This window comes from Lithobates pipiens, unplaced genomic scaffold, assembly GCF_037356315.1.
Source record: "Lithobates pipiens isolate NorthernLeopardFrog02 unplaced genomic scaffold, aLitPip1_a1.2 Scaffold_27, whole genome shotgun sequence".
NCBI lineage: Eukaryota > Metazoa > Chordata > Amphibia > Anura > Ranidae > Lithobates > Lithobates pipiens.
This window is the reverse complement of record NW_027507788.1, coordinates 142,378,914-142,400,560: the sequence shown is the minus strand read 5'-3', so window position 1 is coordinate 142,400,560 and position 21,647 is coordinate 142,378,914. Positions and strand designations below refer to the sequence as shown.

At 44.6% G+C, this 21,647-nt stretch overlaps 1 protein-coding gene across 1 annotated transcript in view; it reads left to right on the top strand.

Moving 5' to 3' along the window:
* The window catches only part of LOC143932986 (uncharacterized), a 163,622-nt gene that overhangs the window by 67,680 nt on the left and 74,295 nt on the right, over positions 1-21,647 (top strand). The window contains 3 exon segments of the mRNA XM_077455909.1: positions 1-93; positions 96-119; positions 1,276-1,358. Of these exon segments, the coding sequence (XP_077312035.1) occupies positions 1-93; positions 96-119; positions 1,276-1,358 (200 nt within the window).

The following is a 21,647-nucleotide window of genomic DNA, read 5'->3' as shown; positions in this document are numbered from 1 at the left end:
CTGATTTACAAGTGCAGCATAGCAGCCTAAAGCTGGAACACCGCAAAACCATTGAGTTGCACAACCAGCAAGTATCCCAACTCCAGAGAGACAAGATAATGAGATTCTCAATCTGCAAGGTGAGTATCTCTGTGGGTTAGTAAACTGTTAACATCTAGGTTAAAACTTTTTTTTTTTTTTTTTTTTCTCTCTCGACTTTTTTGGATAAAGTGCAGGAGAACTAGAACCTCTGAGTTCTCAAAACCTCTTTACTGCTATCTGGACCAAGATTAAAAGAATCCCTCATTTTCTGTTTTAGGGACAACTTTTTACCAGACCAGACAGAAGTAAGGTAAAATCTTTACTAGGGAAATCGACGCCAAAGCTTAGAGGTTCTAGCATTCCTCTATCTACTTTAATAAAGCAGGTTTACTTTTGCTTTCATCTGTTGTTTTTTAGAGATTTTCTTGACGTCCCGCCTGGTATAAAGGTTGTCCCTGGGACAAGGATCGCAAATTGCTCAGAATCCTGGACAGCAGTAAAACCTGATGGGGGTTCTCATCTTTCTCTGCTCTATCCTTTCCAAACAAGGTTTTGACTGTTGATGCATTTTAAAGCTGAACTCCAGGCACACAACCAATGCAATACAAAATGGTCAAAATTGTACTAGTGCTGATTATAAACTTGTTTAAAGTGACTGTTGGTGCATGCCTGCGCTCTACTGCCCTAAACACATTCTTATGGGCCTGTGACTATTGTGAACTTTCTAACTGGTCAATAAAAATTGGTGGGGGTGGTATTGTCACTGCCAGCAAATGGCACCTGTTACCAGCTTTTGTTTGTATGTGACATCCACTTTTTTTTTTTTTTTGACAATCCGTTATTGATTGTAAGCTCTAATGAGAAGGGCCCTCATTTGGGAGGCATGGTTGATGGCGTAGAACTGGCTGAGACTGCCTAGCATTTTACAAGGGTCGTTGGAGCAGTGTCCCAGATACTTCACATGCTTGACACGATTATTTTCGCTTGTAGATTTACATCCTTGTCAGGGCCTACTTTGAAACTAAAGAAGCTCTCTCCTAAATGGCCGGATTTTCCTAGCCTGATTGAGTTTTTCTTTGTGAATAGACGGGTACTCTTGGGCAACCTGAGCCTACTTGTCGTTGCACCTAAAGGCACAAGGAAGGAATGGTAAAAAATGGAATGTTCATTGTTCATGGTAAAAAAAGACTCTCTCCTCTTGTGTTCATGACCCATAGGACTGACCCCTCTTGGCAATCTGTTTTATTCTTTCAGATACTATTTCAAAACTGCGTGAGGAAAGTAAACTTCTCAGGAAGGCACACCAAGATGTCCACTCACAACTTCTAGGTGCACAGGTAAACGGAACCCATTGGCTGGGTGTAATTTGCTCTGATGTGAAATTTTGCTCTGATGTGATTTGGTTAAGGGTTTTGCTACAGCAAAGTAGGTACATTGCCAGACAACACTCTGGTTTTCCTGAAAGCTTTTTTTTTTTTTTTTTTTTGTTTACAAACCAGCACAGTCAGATGTGTGTTGTGATACTGCACCACAAAGCATACAGCATTTCCACAATGTATCCACCAGAGATGGAAAGTATCACAAATATTACTGACTGTGCTGCAGCCCAAGCTAAAATGGTTGTTTCAAAAAGACTCTCGTGTGTGTGTGTGTGTGTGTGTGTGTGTGTGTGTGTGTGTGTGTGTTTCCTGAGTGGATGGAGGGAGTCACCCCTCCTGTTGGATGTAGTTGTATGTTGTGTACTGGCTAGTCTGTGGTTCAAAGCATGCAGAAACCACGCGCTGTATTAGAACTATCGGCTAAGGTGAACTAGAGGAGAGATTAGAGGCACCACATAACCAGATCAAATGCAAAGAAAAAAAAATTCGATTTTGTAGGTGGTAGTTTAAAAAATGACAGACTACTAAAAACCATTTATTAAAATCCTGCAGATATGGTTGGTATAAATCCTTGATCATATACTTTCAATTGTGTCAACAAAAATGTTTTGCTGTAGTCATCTCTCAACATATTTTGCCTTGTGAGTGGCTTCATCAAGAAGACAAACACTACAGCACAGGAACGATAAGTATCATGTGTACAACTCTCAAAACTAGTGCCCCACCTAGTCCAAGGTAGTATTTTGAGGCCACAGGAGGGATACAGGGAAGTACCCAAAAATGGCTCTTAAGATTTTACAGTGAGTGCTTAGAGGTTCCCCTCGAGCCAACCGACCAATATACCCTGGGAGAGCTTAAATCTTGCCAATTGAGGTAAAAGATGTCAAACATCAAGGACTGGCAATGACTCCTCAGATTCCCATGTGCTCCATGTTTGGGTTTATACCCAGAGACCAAACCCTGCAAACTTGGTGAAATAGCTTTTCAAACTGAATATTTACGACTTTGGATTTTTACTTTTTTTGTTTATTTAATGATGCTATCAGGTACTCGCTCTTTCTATACTGCCTACACTGAATTTTTTATTTAATTTTTTATCAGTGGTACTGCCAATGATTTATTATTAACTGAAATGACTGATGCTCATCCCATTACTTCTAAAAATGTGGATAGAAATTGCGCAGGTGAAATACTAAATCAAAACCGCATATGGCAATTGCACAACAGAACATTCGTGCATGAAAATATATAACCCAAAATTGCAGCGCTAAAATAGCAAGGGATAAAACCCAAAATGCAAATTAAATAAACCGTGATAAGTCAATGAGAACTTCTAAAATATTAATGTTCAAATTCGTGAGGAAAGCCAACATCAATAAGCAATTTTGCACCAAAAGTGCACCTTCCGCCGTGAAAAAAAATAAAGGCTGTGCTCTTACCAGATGACTAGACTCCAAGTTATAGGAGCCTAGTAAAGCATGGATGAGTGTAATACATACGATCCAACACAGGTGGCTGCTCTCTATTTCTCGCTCCCAAGTACGATCAAAGAAAGGAGAAGAACAATGCCAACATAGAATACAACTGTGATGGCTTATTGATGTAGCCTAAGTCCAAACAGACAAGGATAAAACCATTTGCACAGTAAAAAACAGTCTGCAGATCACATAGGAACTAGCATGGTTAGAATTGGCATAGACTCCACCCTACTAGTTTTGTGATAACTGACATCCTATTACTTCACTGCATGCTCTGTTTTAATTTCCAATGACTTCCTAATTATTAAAGCTATAAGATGAGCTCAACAGTCAGGGACTTTAAAGCATATATGACCTGCCATTGCTTATTTTTATTATGTTTTGTCTTGTTTTGTCTTGTTTTGTGGTGCAAAAATGATTCAACCCTAAATTATGGAAAAAAAAAAAATCAAGAAAATGTATCAATGAAAGAGAAAATCACAGCAGCTGAACTAGAATACCCCCAAAATGTTATGTTATTATTTATTTTATATATATTTTTTAATATTTTTTCACTGTCACCACTTGAATGTAAATAAGCAGTGGAGGAGAAAATGGCCAATTCACTTAAAGTGATTTGTAAATGATCACCTTGTAAAAAAAAAAAAAAAAATGCATTCAGTTTAAAATAGAAATCTTATGCAGAACACTTTTGTATAGAGTTAAAAAAAAAAAAAAATATATATATATATATATATATATATATATATATATATATATATATATATATATATATATATATATATATATATATATATATATATATATATATATATATATATATATATATATATATATATATATATATAAATATATATATATATATAAATATATATATATATAAATATATAAATTTAAGTGATCACATTCCCTCTGATCTCCGCTGGGAGGAGAAGCAGCAGTACACTGAACTTCCCAGTGAATGGCTGTGGAGCAGGGGAGGTGTTAGGCCAAGTCTCATTTAGATTAGAGCAGGCGGAGTTCCCAGCATAGCTAGAAGATGGACCACGGTATGTTCTTTTGCTTAGGCTCCATGTACACATGGGTTTTTCTGATCATTTAGGAGCTGCTGTGTTTTGGTTTTTATATATATCTATATTATTATTCACGATTTATATAGCGCCAACAGTTTACGCAGCGCTTTACAATGTATAGGGGGACAACACAATTACAATACAATTCAAAAGGTACAGGCGGGCCCTGCTCGTAGAGCTTACATTCTAAAGGTGGTACAAAGGTAATGTAATATATATTTTTTCAGAATAAAAACAGAGTACAACAAAACAGACAAAAGAAATAAAAGGAGACAACAATGAGTGTTGGGTTACATGCGTAGAAAAACGCTTGATACATTCAGATATCTAGCCTCATATGATTTCATCAAATTGAACCGCAACCTCAAGGGGGTTTGTGAATCGGGAACCTTTGTATCCAGTCAGGGTTGCGTTTTCATTTATAGAATACAAGCACCAAATGTGCTGAAGCCAGCATGACCTAAAGTGAAATGGTGGAAAAAGAGAAGGGGGGGCACCTAGGTGAACAACAGTAGGTGTGAGTCATTAACTCATGTAGGGATCTTAGGGGATTGAGGTGTTTGTCTCATCCTCCACGTACTTATGTGATCTATTAATCTGTCTGCCCAAGAGTAGCAACAGATGTCTGAGTTTTGGTAGACGTATAATGTATCCAAGTGGCCCATATAGCATAAAATTTGTCATATCTATCCTTGCACTTCGCCATCCACTCCTCCGCCACCATGATGGAATTGAGTAGACTCGCCCAATCCAGTCACCCCGGAACATGGGTCGACTTCCCATGTATAGGAATCAGATGCCGGGCGGTGTTTAAGAGGTGTGGCAGAATTGATTTGCGATAAAGGCTTAGAGGAATGGATGGCATGTGCAGTAAGAATTCCATTGGGGAGTCCTGCAGATCTAGATCCAAAATTAATTTTTCTGTGCCCTGATATCCTGCCAGGACCACAGCCTTGGGCACTCCCACCAAATGTGTAGGAAGGTGCCCCGAAGCCCACGACCCCTCCAACACACAGCAGAAGCTGTCGGATATATCCTAGCAGAGCTGCTGTGTTTAGTGGAGATTCAACCTCGCTTGCTGTGTTTAGTGGAGATTCAACCTCGCTATCCTGAATGTGAGATTCTTCCATGTTCAGGAGAGGAACGCTTTGGCCGCAAAACACGGCAAAATCAACTTAAATTTGCAGCACAGCTGGCGGTCAGTGTATATGTACATGAAGGGACCACCAGGGATTTCACATAAAGGAAGCCTTACAAAGGGAACAGGATACTTTCTCATACAAGTACATGGTACAGCAGGCACATAATGGGTATGTGAAGTGTTGGGGAAATAAGCACTTTAAAATAAGCTGTAGCTGCATGCTCTGTGAAGTAATTAACTCTCGGAGCTCACAAGGGACTCTATAAAGCCAGGTTTCAGTTTTCTAAATGCTTTAGAGTTCCTGCTCTTATTCGAACATGTGGGAGAGCAGCAGACCCGGACTGGCCAAAGGGCAGACCGGGCCGGGGGCCGCTGGGCTGCATGTCTGCATCCTTGGGATATGCAGAGCTGGCCGCGGGCTCTGACACACAGGACCGGTGTTCTAACACCGACCGCTGATGTTCGGCCAGTGATGTACTAAGTGCTGTATTTGTGCTTTGCAGTGGAGGGTGGGTGCGTGCGAGCCTCCTCAGCGCACTCGAGTGACACCTGTCGGCACATCAGGGGGCCAGGACCCGCAACGTTCCCCTTCTCTCTGGCACGGTGGCCGTGGCTCTGATCGGTCTCGGCTCGGCAAAGTGTAGCAGCCGCCCCTCCCTCCTCCTTTATGTCTACACAGGGGGAGGGGACTCGACATGCAGTCCCTCTTTGATCCAAGGTACATTATGGGTCTGAAGGGGGGGGGGGGTTTCTGTATTGTAGGGGGTATGTAATGTGGGGGGGTTCTGTAATGTGGGGGGGGGGGGTTCTGTATTGTGGGGGGTCTGTATTGTAGGGGGTTCTGTATTTTAGGGGGCTCTGTAGTGTAGGAGGGGGTCTGTAGTGTAGGGGGTTCCTGTAATGGGGGGTTCTGTATTGTAGGGGGTCTTTAATGTGGGGGGTTCTGTATTTTAGGGGGCTCTGTAGTGTAGGAGGGGGTCTGTAGTGTAGGGGGTTCCTGTAATGTGTGGGAGTTCTGTATTTTAGGGGGCTCTGTAATGTGGGTGGTCTGTAATGTGGGGGGGTCTGTAATGTAGAGGGGGTTGTAATGTAGGGGGGGTTCTGTATTGTAGAGGGGTCTCTAATATAAGGGGGTCTCTAATGTGGGGGGGGGGTCTGTAATGTGGGGGGGTGTCTGTAATGTGGGGGGGTGTCTGTAATGTGGGGGGGTGTCTGTAATGTGGGGGGGTGTCTGTAATGTGGGGGGTGTCTGTAATGTAGGGGGCTCTGTAATGTAGGGGGCTCTGTATTGTAGGGGGCTCTGTATTGTAGGGGGGCTCTGTATTGTAGGGGGGCTCTGTATTGTAGGAGGGCTCTGTAATGTAGGGGGTGGTCTGTACTGTGGGAGGGGTTCTGTAATGTAGGGGAGATCTGTATTGTTAGGGGGGTTCTGTAGTGTAGGGGGCTGTAATGTAGCGGGGTCTGTATTGTAGGAGGGTTCTGTATTGTAGGAGAGCTTCTGTAGTGAGGGGGTCTGAAATGTAGGGAGGGGGCAAGGTGCTGGAACCCCAAATCACATCCCACCCCCCCCCCCCCCCCAGTCCATCTAGTTCAACCAATAAATCTAGGTATGGGTTCACTTTAATGGAAACCTTTCCTGAAAGACCTGGGTGCATCTATTGTCATTTCTCCTTTCTCCAGATGCTGGTTTCCTGGCTGTCATGTTTACCCCATTGCTTCAAAACTTTGCGTCCCTTTATAAATGTATACACTTGCTTCAAGTTAATTCTCAGTTATTACCTTTTTATTGAAACCATCTGGCTGTTGTGTACTAGGTATAGATGGCTAACTTCTTCGCAAGGGGATTGGCAATGGGGGCCTCCCATGTGTCTTTTAGGAAAGGTTTGCTTTAAGCCGTTACTTTGCCCAACATACACCTTAATCCTGGCCTGATCCCTGATAAAACAAAGACTTAAGCTTGTTTAGTTCAGAGCTCCATGACTTCTTATTCAGAAGGATAAAAAGCCATATAGTACAGTGTACCTCTTATGTTGGCCTGTAAAGAAACAAATCAATTTGCTTCACCCGGTTTTAGTATTGATTGTCTGGGATCGCCACCCAAGGAAATTTAAAGCGACTCCTGAGCAAGAGGACAAGCAGACGCTGAGATGAATTGTCTCATAGAGAATGCTATTTAATTAGGAAGAAAGAGGGGGTATTTGCATAGTAATTTGACATTTTCAGCTTCACTTCAACTACTGAGTCTTTGATGATTCTTAATTTGAGGTTGCGTTTTGGCAAACTGCTTCATTGCTCCCGCAGTGATGATGTCAAGGGAGCGTGCTTAACAAGACCGTAATCTTCAAGCAAGGAAGAGATTTATTTATTTTTCTTCTGATGCAGGATTTATTTTGTTACCCCCTTGTGTCTCTAAAACACGCACAGTAATTGGGAACTGACTCTGCATTGTGTCTGCGCTGCTGTAGGAATGGAAAAGATCATTATCCGAGTCTATAAACAAAACTGGCTACGCTTCAGGGATAAAAGTATTTTCAGAGGTACTCGCTAGGGATCACCATGTGGAAAAGTTTGTATAGACTCCTTGAACTACAGTATCCTTGCCTATTCAGTCAGCGTCTTTTATGGATTTATTAAAGGGCAGCCTGGCCAAACAAACCCTTTTAAAAGCCTAAAGATTTCCTTCATCTACCCAATGAACATAAATGGATTGACAGACTGTGATCCACATACTCTACAGTTGTGCAGAATCCATCCCACTGCTTGCCCCTGCAGACCACCAGAGAAATCCACCACTACATTGGTGACGCCCACCCTGTGCTTTGTCTACTCATCAGCTTACAGAAGCTTACAAAAAATGGTTGTGGGAAGTCCATAGACCTGTTTAAGCTACAGCGACTTGTATTTTACTCCTAGTAGCCAAATGGAGTGACAAGCAGGTGAGTTTACAGTAGGCTGCATGAGCAAAGGTGATCCTACAAAGGAGAGATGTATAGGATTCTTCATTATGAATTTATTTAAAGCTACAAGTTTTGGAGCTTTTATCCTTGTTTCTGATCAGTGACTTAAAAGGATGCCAAAATAAGCATGGAGGATGGGAGTTGGAATTTCACTAGCTGCATACTTGTTCCAGGTCAGTGGCTCCGTAGGTAGTGGAGCCAACATTAGGATAACTGCTGCGGAGACCGCGCCTTGCCTAGCTCTTTAAGCTTCCATTTTCCCTTGAAGATCATTGTAACCCTAGTTCTTGTACCAGAGACACGGCTACCAATGGGGCCACAGAAAAAAAAATACAAATCTTATTGGCATTTTTAACGCACCCTCCCTGTATTCAAAACAAAGATTTAAAAGAAAAATGGTTTGAGTTGGAATTTATAGTGTAAAGTTTAAATGTATTTATCCTATTGGCTTTGGATGTCAAAGACTTTGAGTTTTGTTCAGCCAGCCTTACTCAATGGGCAGAGATATTGACTTTTTTTCCTAATAAGCAGGGTGATGGCGCGGAGGTGATATGGCAAGCTGCACTGCTATACCAGGAAAGAGGTGTCACCTGTCCTGTCTGTTGTGTGGCAGAGACCTGTAAATTGCAGGACCAGCTGAACAACCTTTCTCCCTCCTCCTTCCTTTTTTTTTTTTTTATATTTTTTTTTTTTTTTTGTTTTGAAAAAAAACAAAAAACTGATACTGATTTCAGTTTATATATCCGTTTTGATGTCCACTGACATCTGTTTTTTTACAAAGAAACGTAACTGAACTTTAAACGTTGTATATAGCTGGTTGCTAAGGAGGGGGGCAGAAAGCCGGCCACCACGTCCTTTAACAGACGAAGTATCAGCTGTAGAGCTGCAACTAACGATTAATTTGTCTGTCGACTAATCTATCGATTATTTCTTCGATTAGTCAACGACTATCCGATTATTATTTTTATTTTTTAATGAATCTAGTGTTTTGTTTTTTTTTGATTAGCTATGCATTGCAGGGCAGGGCAGAGTATTGGCGGGCATTGCAGGGCAGGGCAGAGTATTGCAGGGCAGGGCAGAGTATTGCAGGGCAGGGCAGAGTATTGCAGGGCAGGGCAGAGTATTGCAGGGCAGGGCATGGCAGGGCAGGGTAGGGCAGAGTATGGCAGGGCAGGGCAGAGTATGGCAGGGCAGGGCAGAGTATGGCAGGGCAGGGCAGAGTATGGCAGGGCAGGGCAGAGTATGGCAGGGCAGGGCAGAGTATGGCAGGGCAGAGTATGGCAGGGCAGGGCAGAGTATGGCAGGGCAGGGCAGAGTATGGCAGGGCAGGGCAGAGTATGGCAGGGCAGGGCAGAGTATGGCAGGGCAGGGCATGGCACGGTAGGGCAGAGTATGGCAGGGCATGGCACGGTAGGGCAGAGTATGGCAGGGCATGGCACGGTAGGGCAGAGTATGGCAGGGCATGGCACGGTAGGGCAGAGTATGGCAGGGCATGGCACGGTAGGGCAGAGTATGGCAGGGCAGGGCACGGTAGGGCAGAGTATGGCAGGGCAGGGCACGGTAGGGCAGAGTATGGCAGGGCAGGGCACGGTAGGGCAGAGTATGGCAGGGCAGGGCACGGCACGGTAGGGCAGAGTATGGCAGGGCATGGCACGGTAGGGCAGAGTATGGCAGGGCAGTGCATGGCACGGTAGGGCAGAGTATGGCAGGGCAGTGCATGGCACGGTAGGGCAGAGTATGGCAGGGCAGTGCATGGCACGGTAGGGCAGAGTAGAGTATTGCATTGGCAGGGTATGGAGGGATGGCTGCATCCATCCGACCTCTCCCCTCCACTGCACAGATCAGTACAGAGAGGGGAGAGAGAAACCGGCGTCATGTCATGACGCCGGTTTGTTTACAAGTGATCGCTCCATCGGAGCGATCACATTGTAAACACCTGGGTGTAGAAAGATGGCCGCCACTTCGGAGCTAGGCCGAAGCCGCGGCCTCTCCTAAGGCCGAGACCGCGGAGCGCTCCGCGGATCGCGGCATGTGCGCACTGATCGGTGGCGATCCGTTGCACCCCTAGGGACGGCGGCACGTAGGGGGAGAAGAGAGGGGGACGGCGGCACGGAGGGGGAGAAGAGAGGGGGACGGCGGCACGGAGGGGAGCGGTAAATGCTAAGCACTGCCCCCACTGTGACGCATCGACGCCCTGCACGCATGTCGACGTATTTTCTTAGTCGACGTAGTCGATTACGTCGACGCGTCGTGGCAGCTCTAATCAGCTGTCAGCTGAATGTTAAAAAATAAAAGCGAAAGAACGGGGACTCTTTGTGTCTAGTATGGATTCAAAGGAAGTATAGTATGGATGTCAGCAGATCATTTACTAAAATCCGCTAGCCCATAGATCTACACGTCTGTCTGTTTTTTCATCCGCCAACGGGTGGAGGGAAAAACAGCCATACGGAACGCCCATCTGAAGGGACCCTTAGGCCTGATTCACACCTATGCATTTTTAACATTCTATTTAACATGGTTTCCTATGGGTTACGTTCACGTTTGTGCATTTTATGGAAAGAGCCAGGGACTTTTTGTTGTTTTTGTTCCATAGACTTCAGTGGATCAAAAATATGTATTGAAAAATGCAAAATGCACCTGGAATATGTAAACTGCGATCCTGCATAGGTGTGAACCAGGCCTTGCTGTGTATTTACCGGTTAGCCTAGATTTCAGCTTTAGGAAGGCTGTTATGCAAGCCATTTTTTAAATAATGGATTGTGATTTGCAGAACGTCTGGCTTACATAATTGGCCATATACTTGAGGCATGATTGGCATGGTTTTTCAATTCCACAGCACAATGGTTGACATAGAATATAAAATGCAACCTGCATTGGATGAACTTTTGTATTGTATTCTTTGAATAGGATATGGGAACTTTGTAGGAATCTTTTTCAAATTTCATTATTCCTTCTCAAACCTGAACTGAATAAGTTTTTTTTTTTTTTTTTTTTTTTAAGATGGTTTTTACCTTTTTAGAAACGAACTTCTTGAATAGATGTTCTTGCTGTTAAGCCTTCCAAAGTATATTGTTTATGGTATATGCAAGAATGTTTAAATCCGATTTGAATTTACGTATAAATGCGTTGTGGTCAGTGCACATGCGCCGGAGCTCAAAGATGGCCACGTAAGCCAGGAGCTCCACAGCACCCCAGATCGCTGGCCCACACAGAAGCCCCCACAGCCAGCCACAACCCTCAGGAGTCCACCAAGCTCCGGAGACCCCCGGGCACACCTCCGAATGTCTGCCCTGCTTGCTAGGCGTGATCTCGCCCCGCAATTCGCAGCGGGAGGTGGGTGTACCAAGATGGCCGCCGTCTCCTCAGTACAGCACCCACACACAGCACACGTGGAGGGGCCCCATGAACAGAGTCAAGTAATAGCCATGGCTACCCTCACCTGCTCCCAGGTCACCCTTGGGTCTGTCCAGCCACCCCAAGCTCCCTCACCGGCCTCTACGGAGACCCTGCTAGGCCGCACCAGGAAGGACTTTGCCTTGGGCCTACTCATCCCCATCTCCAGGCTACCCAAGCCAGGACCCTGCATCACTGCCAGCCGACCTGTTCCTTAAGCTCTCTGACCTCCTGCAGAGGGGTCTGGCCAGCCACCCAAATAACAAGGGACATCAAGTCAGACTAGGATTTAGAATGGAGGCCATAGAAAATAAATTGGACTTCACAGTATCCATAATCAATCAGAATTCAGCCCACATTTAGGTCCTCCAAGATCAGCTTGACACTGCTCTTTCCAGAATTTATATTTTGGAGAATAGGTCCAGGAGAATCCGTGGCTTACCCGAAAACGTCTGACGTCCCCACTGCAATCCAGGACCTGATCAAGGCCTTGATCCCAAATGCCCCTCCTCCATTGCCTAGAACTGGACAGGGCCCACAGAGTCCTGGGACCCCCCCCCCCCCAGAAAAGATGGTTCCCCAAGGGATATTATTGTGAAGCCGCACTTTTACATGGTGAAGGAGGAAGTCATGTGGCACTGGGGCGCCCCCGTGGACTGGCCAGTTCTGAAGGTTAAAAGAGAGCTCCCCGAAAGTTCTCTAATCTGAAGATCAACTTCACCAAATCTGAGGCTATGGGGATATTGATACCACCACGATTGCTCACTACTCTAAGGTCCACCTTTCATTTTAAATGGACGGAGACTGCTTTGTCCTATCTGGGCACTAACATCCCCCCGGACCTGGCGGACCTATACACATACAATTTCCCCCCCTTGCTTATTAAGACGCGGCTGCTCTTGGACTCATGGCACAAGGGGACCTTTTCCTGGTTCGGTAGATGTAATTTACTGAAAATGTGCATCTTGCCAAAATTTTTATATTTATTTCAGACCCTACCGATCAAAATCCCACCTGTATATTTCAGGCAGGTACAGGCAATGTTTACCCGCTTTGTCTGGGCACAAAAGCAGCCTCGGATACCCCGTTCCCAACTATCACTCCCGAAACAGTATGGGGGCGTGGCGTTACCAGATGTTAAACAGTATTACCGTGCCTCTCATTTGAGTAGAATCATTGATTGGGGTCGTAATCTATCTACTAAATTGTGGGCCCAAATTGAGCAGCACCAATGTTTAGTCCCCTTGCGGTCTGCTCTCTGGTGCAGAGGGGCGTTGCCGAGGGAGGTGAAATCTCATCCTCTTATAGGCAACACTCTGTGCCAGGGTGAGAAAGCGGCATTACAGCACTCCTTGACGTCCATGGCATCGCCACTGACACCAATCCTTGGGAACCCTAGGTTTCCGCCGGGCCTACCGACCTTGCAATTCAGACAGTTACGGGACTCCAACCTTACCATGGCCTCACAGTTTGTAGCACGGGACGGCTGGGTTTCTATGGGTGACCTTATGGACCCCATGGGACCCTATTGCCTGGATTTTTGGAATGCCGCGCGTCTACATCACTTTCTTCAGTCCCTCCCAAACCCGTTGGAGTATTCCAGACCGCTGACAGTGTTTGAGGAATACCTCTCTGATACGGAACCCACTTCACGTCTTCTATCTAAGATGTATGTACTACTGAATACACCAAAGCTGCCGCACAGCATCTCGAGTCTCGTGAAATGGGAAGAGGATTTGGGTTACACCTTTACGCCCATGCAAGTTGTGCAGGTCCTACGATTCGCACTGAAATCGTCCATATGTACCAAAACGCAGGAGACAAACTATAAAATTCTTATGAGGTGGTACTTGACACCTAGCCGTCTTCACCTTATGTTCCCGGACACGCCGGCACTTTGCTGGCGTTGCGGGGAGGATAGGGGCACGATTCTGCATATTTTTTGGTCCTGCCCCAAGCTCACGGACTTTTGGACGGCAGTCCGAACCGTATCCCAAAAATTTACGGAGTGGCAAATCCCGAACGACCCGGCGTTCTTCCTCTTACATATGTCAACCCTGCCCCCTAGGAAATATGCGCGGTCAATATTGCGCCATCTCACCAATGCAGCCAAATCATGTATACCCCTGCTTTGGAAGCAACAGACTCCCCCTACGGTAGCAATGTGGCTGCGGAAAGTGGAGGAGATTAACAAAATGGAAGATCTTATAATGACTGCTCAAGATCGACGGGAGGTTTATAGTAGGACTTGGTCGCTCTGGAATACGTTTGTGTACTCGACGGAAGGCAAGACCCTGTTTGGCAAATAGGTGCTTATAAGAGCCCATGAGGGGCCCACCAGAACACCACCACTCCCTTCCCCTGTCCTGTTCCCCGTCCCTCCTTCCCTCACCCGTATTTCTCCCCCCCCCCCCCCCCCCCCCACCGTTTCTCTTTCTCTTGGGTGTGCACTTACTTCCTCCTTTTTTTTTTTACCAATACGATCTCAAGGCCGGCTTACGACGATTTCGACCTTTGACCACGGGTGCAGACCCGGCGGTATTGTCTGGACTTGGTTTATCCTTTACCCCCTGGCCAGATTCAGCTAGGGGTCGGATGTTAGTGGGGTCGACTTACTTTTCACGGTGAGATAAGTGGCTTTTAGTCGTACTATCTGTTACTGTTATGCACATTCCGGAGGCTGTGACCTTCATGGTTTACGTTGTACTTTCTTGTTTCAGGGCTTTACCCTGTATGTGTGAAAACTTTATGAATAAAACTTATATTTGCAAAAAAAAAAAAAAGAGAGCTCCCCCACGGGCATGTGGTATCCTAAAACTGGACTATCTCTGTTTCGGGGGCTGATGATGGGCACCTGGGGGAGGACCTCCTCCCCCTTTTCGGGGGAGGGGGCACCTCCACGGAAGCCCTAGGGATCTTTCTCCCACACGGTCCCCCTGAGTTAAGTATTTTTTTTTTTTTTTTTTGTTCTCCTTAGTGGTCGGGGTTCGGGGTGACCCACTTGGGCCTCCACCTCTCCCATGGCTTGGTTTACTGTACCTGTGGGATGGGTAGTCGGGCCCCCTTTTATAGGAGTAACCAAAAATATGGCAGCTGATTTTTTATTTTTTTTTGCTAAACCCAACAGGTAAACCTTCCAGATTTACACCATATGAAATGTGGTGTGGACAAGCCATGGATCAGAGAGGTGGGATCTCTATCATTTACCAGTCGCTTGCTCTTCCATCCTCTGAAATTGTCCTACATGTTAGCCTGGGAACAGGACCTTCAAATTGACTGGGATCTGGAGAGATGGCAGTTATCTCTTTCTAGGTCTTTCAGGGGGGGTGAGAAACCTCTCCTTAGTTGAATCCAGTATCAGTCATGTCCATATGGTACCTCACCCCCTCGAAACTGGCCTCCTTTTTCCCAACCGCAAATCCACGCTACTTTAGAGGCTGCCAACTTATAGGCTCCATGGCTCATATATGGTGGGAGTGCCCTAGAATTATAATGTTTTGGAGCAGGTTTTATACCCTAATCTAGACCATGACTACCCATCAGTTACCTAGAACTCCTGCAATAGCCCTCCTGAACTTCAAAATCCCCAAAGTACCTAAGGGCAACCACAGATTAATACTTTATGTTCCCGGGGGGTCAAAATGACCATAGCTAAAGCTTGGAAGCAACCCAAGGTTTTCCTCTTAGCAGCCGAATGCAAGATCTCATGGATTATGCCACAGGAGAAACTTACTAGCATACTCGCAGACATGATCCCGACATTTGCGGCTGTATGGGAACCTTGGTCCCTGCACGTGGGCATCCCCCTACGTCCTGGACTCCAGGCCCTTGCAGAGGAGGCTGGTGACGGACCTTCAGCTTCTCCCCAGCAGATTGGCTTCTTCTCTCAACTCCTCTTTTCTCTCGGACTTCCCCTTTTTTTTTTTTTTTTTTTTTTTTTTTTTTTTCTTTCATCTTTCTCTCTTCTCTTTATTGCTTTACGATTTTTTATTTATTAAGTTTCTCAATCAGATTCCGAATGACTGTATGTCATGCCATTGCGGCCCCTGAGCTGGCTGGCTAGGGGCTGGCACTATCGCTTCGCCCACTGGGCGATTTTTATCTGTCTCCTGAACCAAGGGGGGACCCCTCCAGGCACAGTGTGATCCCATGGGGGTCCCAGAGGTCCCAGCCCCATTGACTTGGACACAAAGGTTTGGTTGTGAGATGGAGTCTGATTTCTTGTGCCAGTTACAGGCTGTATGTTATACTCCACGATAGTTATCACTTCTTGTTTCTTAACTTTGCTTACATTTACATTACAGTGCGGAAAGTACATTTCTTCTTTATTTATTTTTTGTTCTTGTACAAAACTAAACAATATTTGAAAGGGGATAAATACGTTGTGGTTTACCAGGATTATGGCTGAAGATATTGGCCATAGCACCAGTATTGTCTTTTTTTTTTTTTTTTTTTTTTTTTTTTTTTTTTCAACTTTCTCTTGAAAGCGTTCTGAGTGACTCATGAGAGGACTTTACTGAGTGTAACATTATCTCTCACATGTTTAAAAAAAAAAAAAGTGTGTGTGTGTGTGTGTGTGTGTGTGTGTGTGTGCGCCAAAAAAAGTCTGGTCTTCAAGTGGTTAAAGAGAATCCGTAAGGCTCGGTTCACACAGGGGGCGACGCGCCGCGACCCGACTTGCCGCGCCGCGACCTGACAAGTCGCCCCCGTTTTGTACTACGGAACCGTTCTAAGAGGAGCGACTCGAGTTGCTCCGACCTAGAAAAAAGGTTCCTGTACTACTTTTGGGCGACTTGCATTGACTTCTATACAGAAGTAATTTGCAAGTCGCTGCTGAGGTCGCGGCTCGGCAAGTCGGGTCGCCCCCTGTGTGAACCGAGCCTAAGGGCTTTTAACATTTTAGTGGTTGATGGTCACTAGTGAACTAGTGAGTTCTCCTGTAGTAGTTATTTAGGGAGTTGGCACTGTCTTTTCACGCCTCCATTATTGGTCTATTAGTGTGGTGGGCACCCTCATCAACTGGGGTAAAGCACTGTTAAAGCTTCAACACTGTGGTGTTAGTGCTGTGATATTTATTTATTTTTCTTTTCATTTCCTATATTTGATACACAACAATAAGGGTTTTGGAAATGTCCCTATTGTATGGCCATACACTGACTTGTTGTGTGGAAGGAGTGGTTTCAAAGTATTGGAGCGCCTATATTTTAAGGGGTTCCTGGGGAGTGTGTGTGTGTGTGTGTGTGTGTTTGTATTAACTGAAATTAAACCTATAATTAAAGAAATGGGAAAAACCAGTAGCGCTAGTGAAATAAATCACAATTTAAAATCAGTGATTCTTATACAAATGTGACATATATCACTCAGTGACAAGTGACATAAAATATTTATATAAATATATAGTCCATATTAAATAAAAATTGATAAAAAATCAAAAAATTCAATCTTCTTAAATTTTCCACCACACCAACGTGCTTGTGACGCATCTCTCCCTGAAAAACGCACTCGCCAACTTCTATTGCCTCCCACTCGTGTTCGACTTGAGAGCAATTTACCCACACCTGGGTTAAACAACAACCATCCACTCTAGCCACGTGGTTATAACAAGATAGCAATTCTTAGATGTGATGGCTGCATTTGTTTTTCTTTTTCCATTTTTAGACTTTCTTCTATTTTCATCTGGTGATCCAGCCAGTGTTTTTTTTGTTTTTTTTTGTTTTTTTCAAAAGAACAAGCAGTCCTGCAGATGTAACTGTTAGAGTTGAGAAAAACCATTTATCATTGACAGGAGTGCTTACAAGGATCAACTTATATTTATGCAAGACCTTTATCCTGCGTGTTTCCTATATTTTCCTACAACACATCATCCCTTGCTGGTCTGTAGATATCAGCCTGAGAAGCTATTGGCGCAGTGGTGGTATAGGATATCAGGTGCGGTTATATATTTTTTACCAACAGTTCACTGTGTGTGTTTTATAATAGATATTATAGATGTATCTAACTTTTTTTATTTTTTTTGGATTGGGGTTTATAAAAATTTTGTTCTTTTAAGTTCTTCTATGCGTTGTGTGTGTATATAGGTGTTCTTATAATGCCTTCTCTAGTGACCTTTTTGTCGTACAACTACCGGGATTTCGTATTCTACCCTGGAGTCAGCTGACTGCTCAGCTTGTATGCTCTCCTATTGATTATTGTAGTGTTACATTTGTGACCTTGTTGTCTTGCATCTCTTCTTACTGCTGTGTATGTGCTCTTTCAATATTGTAATCACTTTTAGTATCCCAGTGTGTTTGGCTTGTAGGCCACTGCTCCATATGTATCATTATTGATCGTGTGCCCTTTCTGTATTCTTTTTGTGTGTGTTTGTTTTTTTTGTTTTTTTGTTTTTCTTTCCCTCTCTGTAATGCTTTAGGTCAATGTAATTCTCTGCTCTGAATACCAAAAATGTTCAGTATGAAACACACTGTTCTTGCAGATCCAACATCATTCAGATGCATGTCTACCCAGAATTCTGTAAATATATTGGACTCGCAGTGTTTAGATCTTCATGGCTGCAGCTATCTATTCTTTTAAAATGTTATATTTCTTTTTTGTAGATTTAATGTAAATGTAGATTTATAATATAAAATTATAAAATGTTTTATTTCTTTTTTTGGGAGTTGGGTTGTTGTTTTTTTTTTTTTTTTTTTAAAGTCCCTGGGTTCTCACAAGTGCCCCAATGCTCATATTTTAAAGAGTACCAGTCCCAGGAGCACTTTAATTTATAAAAAACAAAAGTATCAGTATATTCAGATACATAGTTATTTGTAGTAACTTATATAAAATACATCCGGGGTAACCAAAAGACAAAGTATCAGTCAGAATACATTCCCAGAAGCTTTTCAATTGTCACAAGTGAGGTTTCCTCTAAGTTCTGGAAGCTTCCCTGACTTAAAGCAAAGTCACAATTTCTTGAACAATTGCTTTGGTAATGCACATTTCCTCTGCAATCATTCGAACAGTGAGCTGTCAGTCATGGTTGAGAACAGACCTTACTGCATCCGCATTCTGTTCTGTTTTTGACTGATGGCTCTGTCACAACGATCGCAAAGTAAACTGAAATTACCAAATTATTTATGAAATTGTGACTTAGGATTTGGACATGAGAAAGGATACCATATTTGAAGTGTGGATAACGTCCAAAGAGCCATTACGCTGGCTCTGATCGCCATCTCACTTGAAGACTTCCCGGGATGCTTTGAAGAATGGAAAGATCGCTGGGAGCATTGTGTACACTCACAAGGTGCATGCTTTGAAGGAGACAATGCTCAATTGTTAAACTTTTTGATTAAAAGAATTTTTAAAATAGTCTTATTACTTTCTGGACACACCTCGTATGATGCAGAGAATTGTGATTAATGGTGATAGAGGATTGTCAGACTGCTGAAGCATATCTAGGGTGGGCAAATACTGGTGACCTGCTACAGTTGTAGACTGAAGCCGCATACACACGTAGCCGTCTGTCCGACGTCCTTAGTCTGGCGGACTTCCCGCCAGACTGTCCGTCGGACTTTCCGAACGGGCTACTTGCCCACACATGGCACTTTTTCAGCGGACTAATACGGCGTACTAAGTCCGCCGTACTATCCGCCCTACTTTTGAAATGAACGGACTTGCCCACACACGCGGAGGAAAGTCCGCTCATTTCGAGCGGGTCTCCAGGTAGACGGGGCCCGCGAAGGATACGTCGCTGGCCCCGTCGCCTGGTATGGACTTAAAGGGGAACCCCAACGCCAAAAAAATCGGCGTGGGGGTCCCCCCAGGTCCACATCAGACCCTTGTCCGAGCACGCTACCCGGCCAGCCAGGAAAGGGGGGGGACGAGCGAGCGCCATCCCTCCTGAGCCGTACCAGGCCGCGTGCGCTCAACATGGGGGATGCCTTTGGGAAGGCGGGTCTTCGGTTGATGTCACATGGATTGATGTCACATGGCGACAGTCCCAGCATCCTCTGGGACTGTGACATCGTAAGGGGGCGGGGTCACCATGTGACATCAACCGAAGACCCCGCCCCTTGTCCCTATATAAGTCGCCGCATGCCCGGTCCCCGTCATTGTGAGCGGAGGAATCGGCGAGGCAACATCTGAAGAAGAGAAGAACGGAAGGCAGCGGCGGCGGCAGAAGACCGGGCCACCGCCTGTAAAAGAGCTATAAGAAGGCGCGGTGGCCCGGCAGAAGAACCGAAGAGGGGGACAAGACCCCCGAAGTCGGAAGAAGAGGCCGGCGGCGAGGAAGAAAGCCGGGCTCCTCCGCTAGCAAAAGAGCTACAAGAAGATAGCGGAGGAGTCCGGCGAGAAGACCCCAGAAGACGGAAGACCCCCGGAGCTGTGCAATAAACTATTTTATCTTGTGTGTTGTGTTTTTTTTGTACTTTATTTTACAGGTGAATGGGTAGGGGTACATTGTACCCCATACTCATTCACATAGGGTGGGGGCCCTTATTAAAGGGGGCTCCCGGATTCCGATAAGCCCCCCACCCGCAGACCCCGACAACCAATGGCCAGGGTTGTCGGGAAGAGGCCCTTGTCCTCATCAACATGGGGACAAGGTGCTTTGGGGTGGGGAGGGGCGCGCGGCCCCCCCTTCCCCAAGGCATCCCCCATGTTGAGGGCACGCGGCCTGGTACGGCTCAGGAGCCATAACGAATGCCAAACAATAAAGCGCGGAGTTTCCTTTTAAACGTTGACAGACCAGACTGCAGCAAACTGCAAACACTGCAAGGCATTTGTATAAACCTGCCTGGCTGAAAATAATTCATTTTCAGAAATTCTTTGATCTTCTATGCATTAGGTGCACTCACCTACAGAAAGGCAGTCTATTGTTTAAAAAAAAATAAAAAAATAAAAAAAGTAAACTGTAGACAAGCGAAAAACCGGTTGTTGCTTCTTGCGACCATAATCCAGCAATGATTGTGTGGCTTTTTTTTTATTTATTTTTTTTATGAGGTTTAGACACGGTCCCTTGCTTTGCATACCCATGCACCTTTTCTATCCAGTTATTTTAAATTGGCCTTGGTTAATGGGGTTTGCAGATAGACCCACTGTAATCATAAACCCTTTCTAGGAAATGGAATGCTCTATAATCCTTTTATAAACTGTGGGGGAGTTTGACAGACCATGCTGTTAGGATGTCTTTGTAATGACAAGCCTTCACAGCAAAAGTCATGCTAAAATACATATAAAAGAAGAGCTACTAAACACATTTTTCAGAAGGTCTGCAAATGCAGCCTACATTTTTCTAATTGCTTGGTTGTTTCTGGATTCAATATCTTCTAAGTTGCTAACGAGAAGAAAAAGTATATACCTATGACCGCCTTACTAATGCAAGGGAGCTTGAGTTATCGATAATGACAGATGAATGTTTAAAATGCTTAATTCCTCAAAGAGCTACACCCAGGTAGATCTGTTGGCAGGCAGCAGTATGTAAAATACTGAAGCAGGGAAGTACCACTAAGAATAGCCAAATGGATGCATTACAAGGTGGGTAATGTGCACTGCTCACCTGTTAGGCGTGGCTGTCACTACAATGCCATGTGAAACAGCACTAAGCCAGCCATTGATGGAGCGATATTTCTTTGGAGGAAGCTGTTCCTGCTGAGGGAACAGTGATTATTGCTAGCGGCTGTGACTGCCTCTAGCAATCTCATGTATAAGCCGACAGGCTGGTTGTACCAAAGTTCGATCAACTTGGATAAATTCAGCCTGCCCACACATGGTTTGAATCTCGGCTGGCTGTCTATGGCTGGCTTAAAGTGGTTCTAAAGGCAGAAGGTTTTTTACCTTCATGCATTTTATGCATGAATTTTAAAATTGGTCTGGGCAGGAAGGGGGTGTAAGTGCACTGTATTGAGGTGGTTAATTTGCTTACAACGACCAGCTACCTAGGTAGTACATTGTTTTCACTGAAGGGCCAACTTGTTTTCTAGTGGAATAGCAGTTAAGTGTTGTGTAGCACTACAACGCTGGAAGCAGTGTGTGTGTGTGTGTGTGTGTGTGTGAGATAAGCAAATACGACTGCTCCCATATACATAAAGAATTGCAACAGTACATAGAAAATTATAGTTAACACACTAGTAAGCTTTAAATCAAGTATTTTTATTTTTTTTCAAAGGTTTGTGATTTAAAAAAAAAGAGAGAAAATAGGATGAGTGTTGGTGAAAATCTGTCATTGA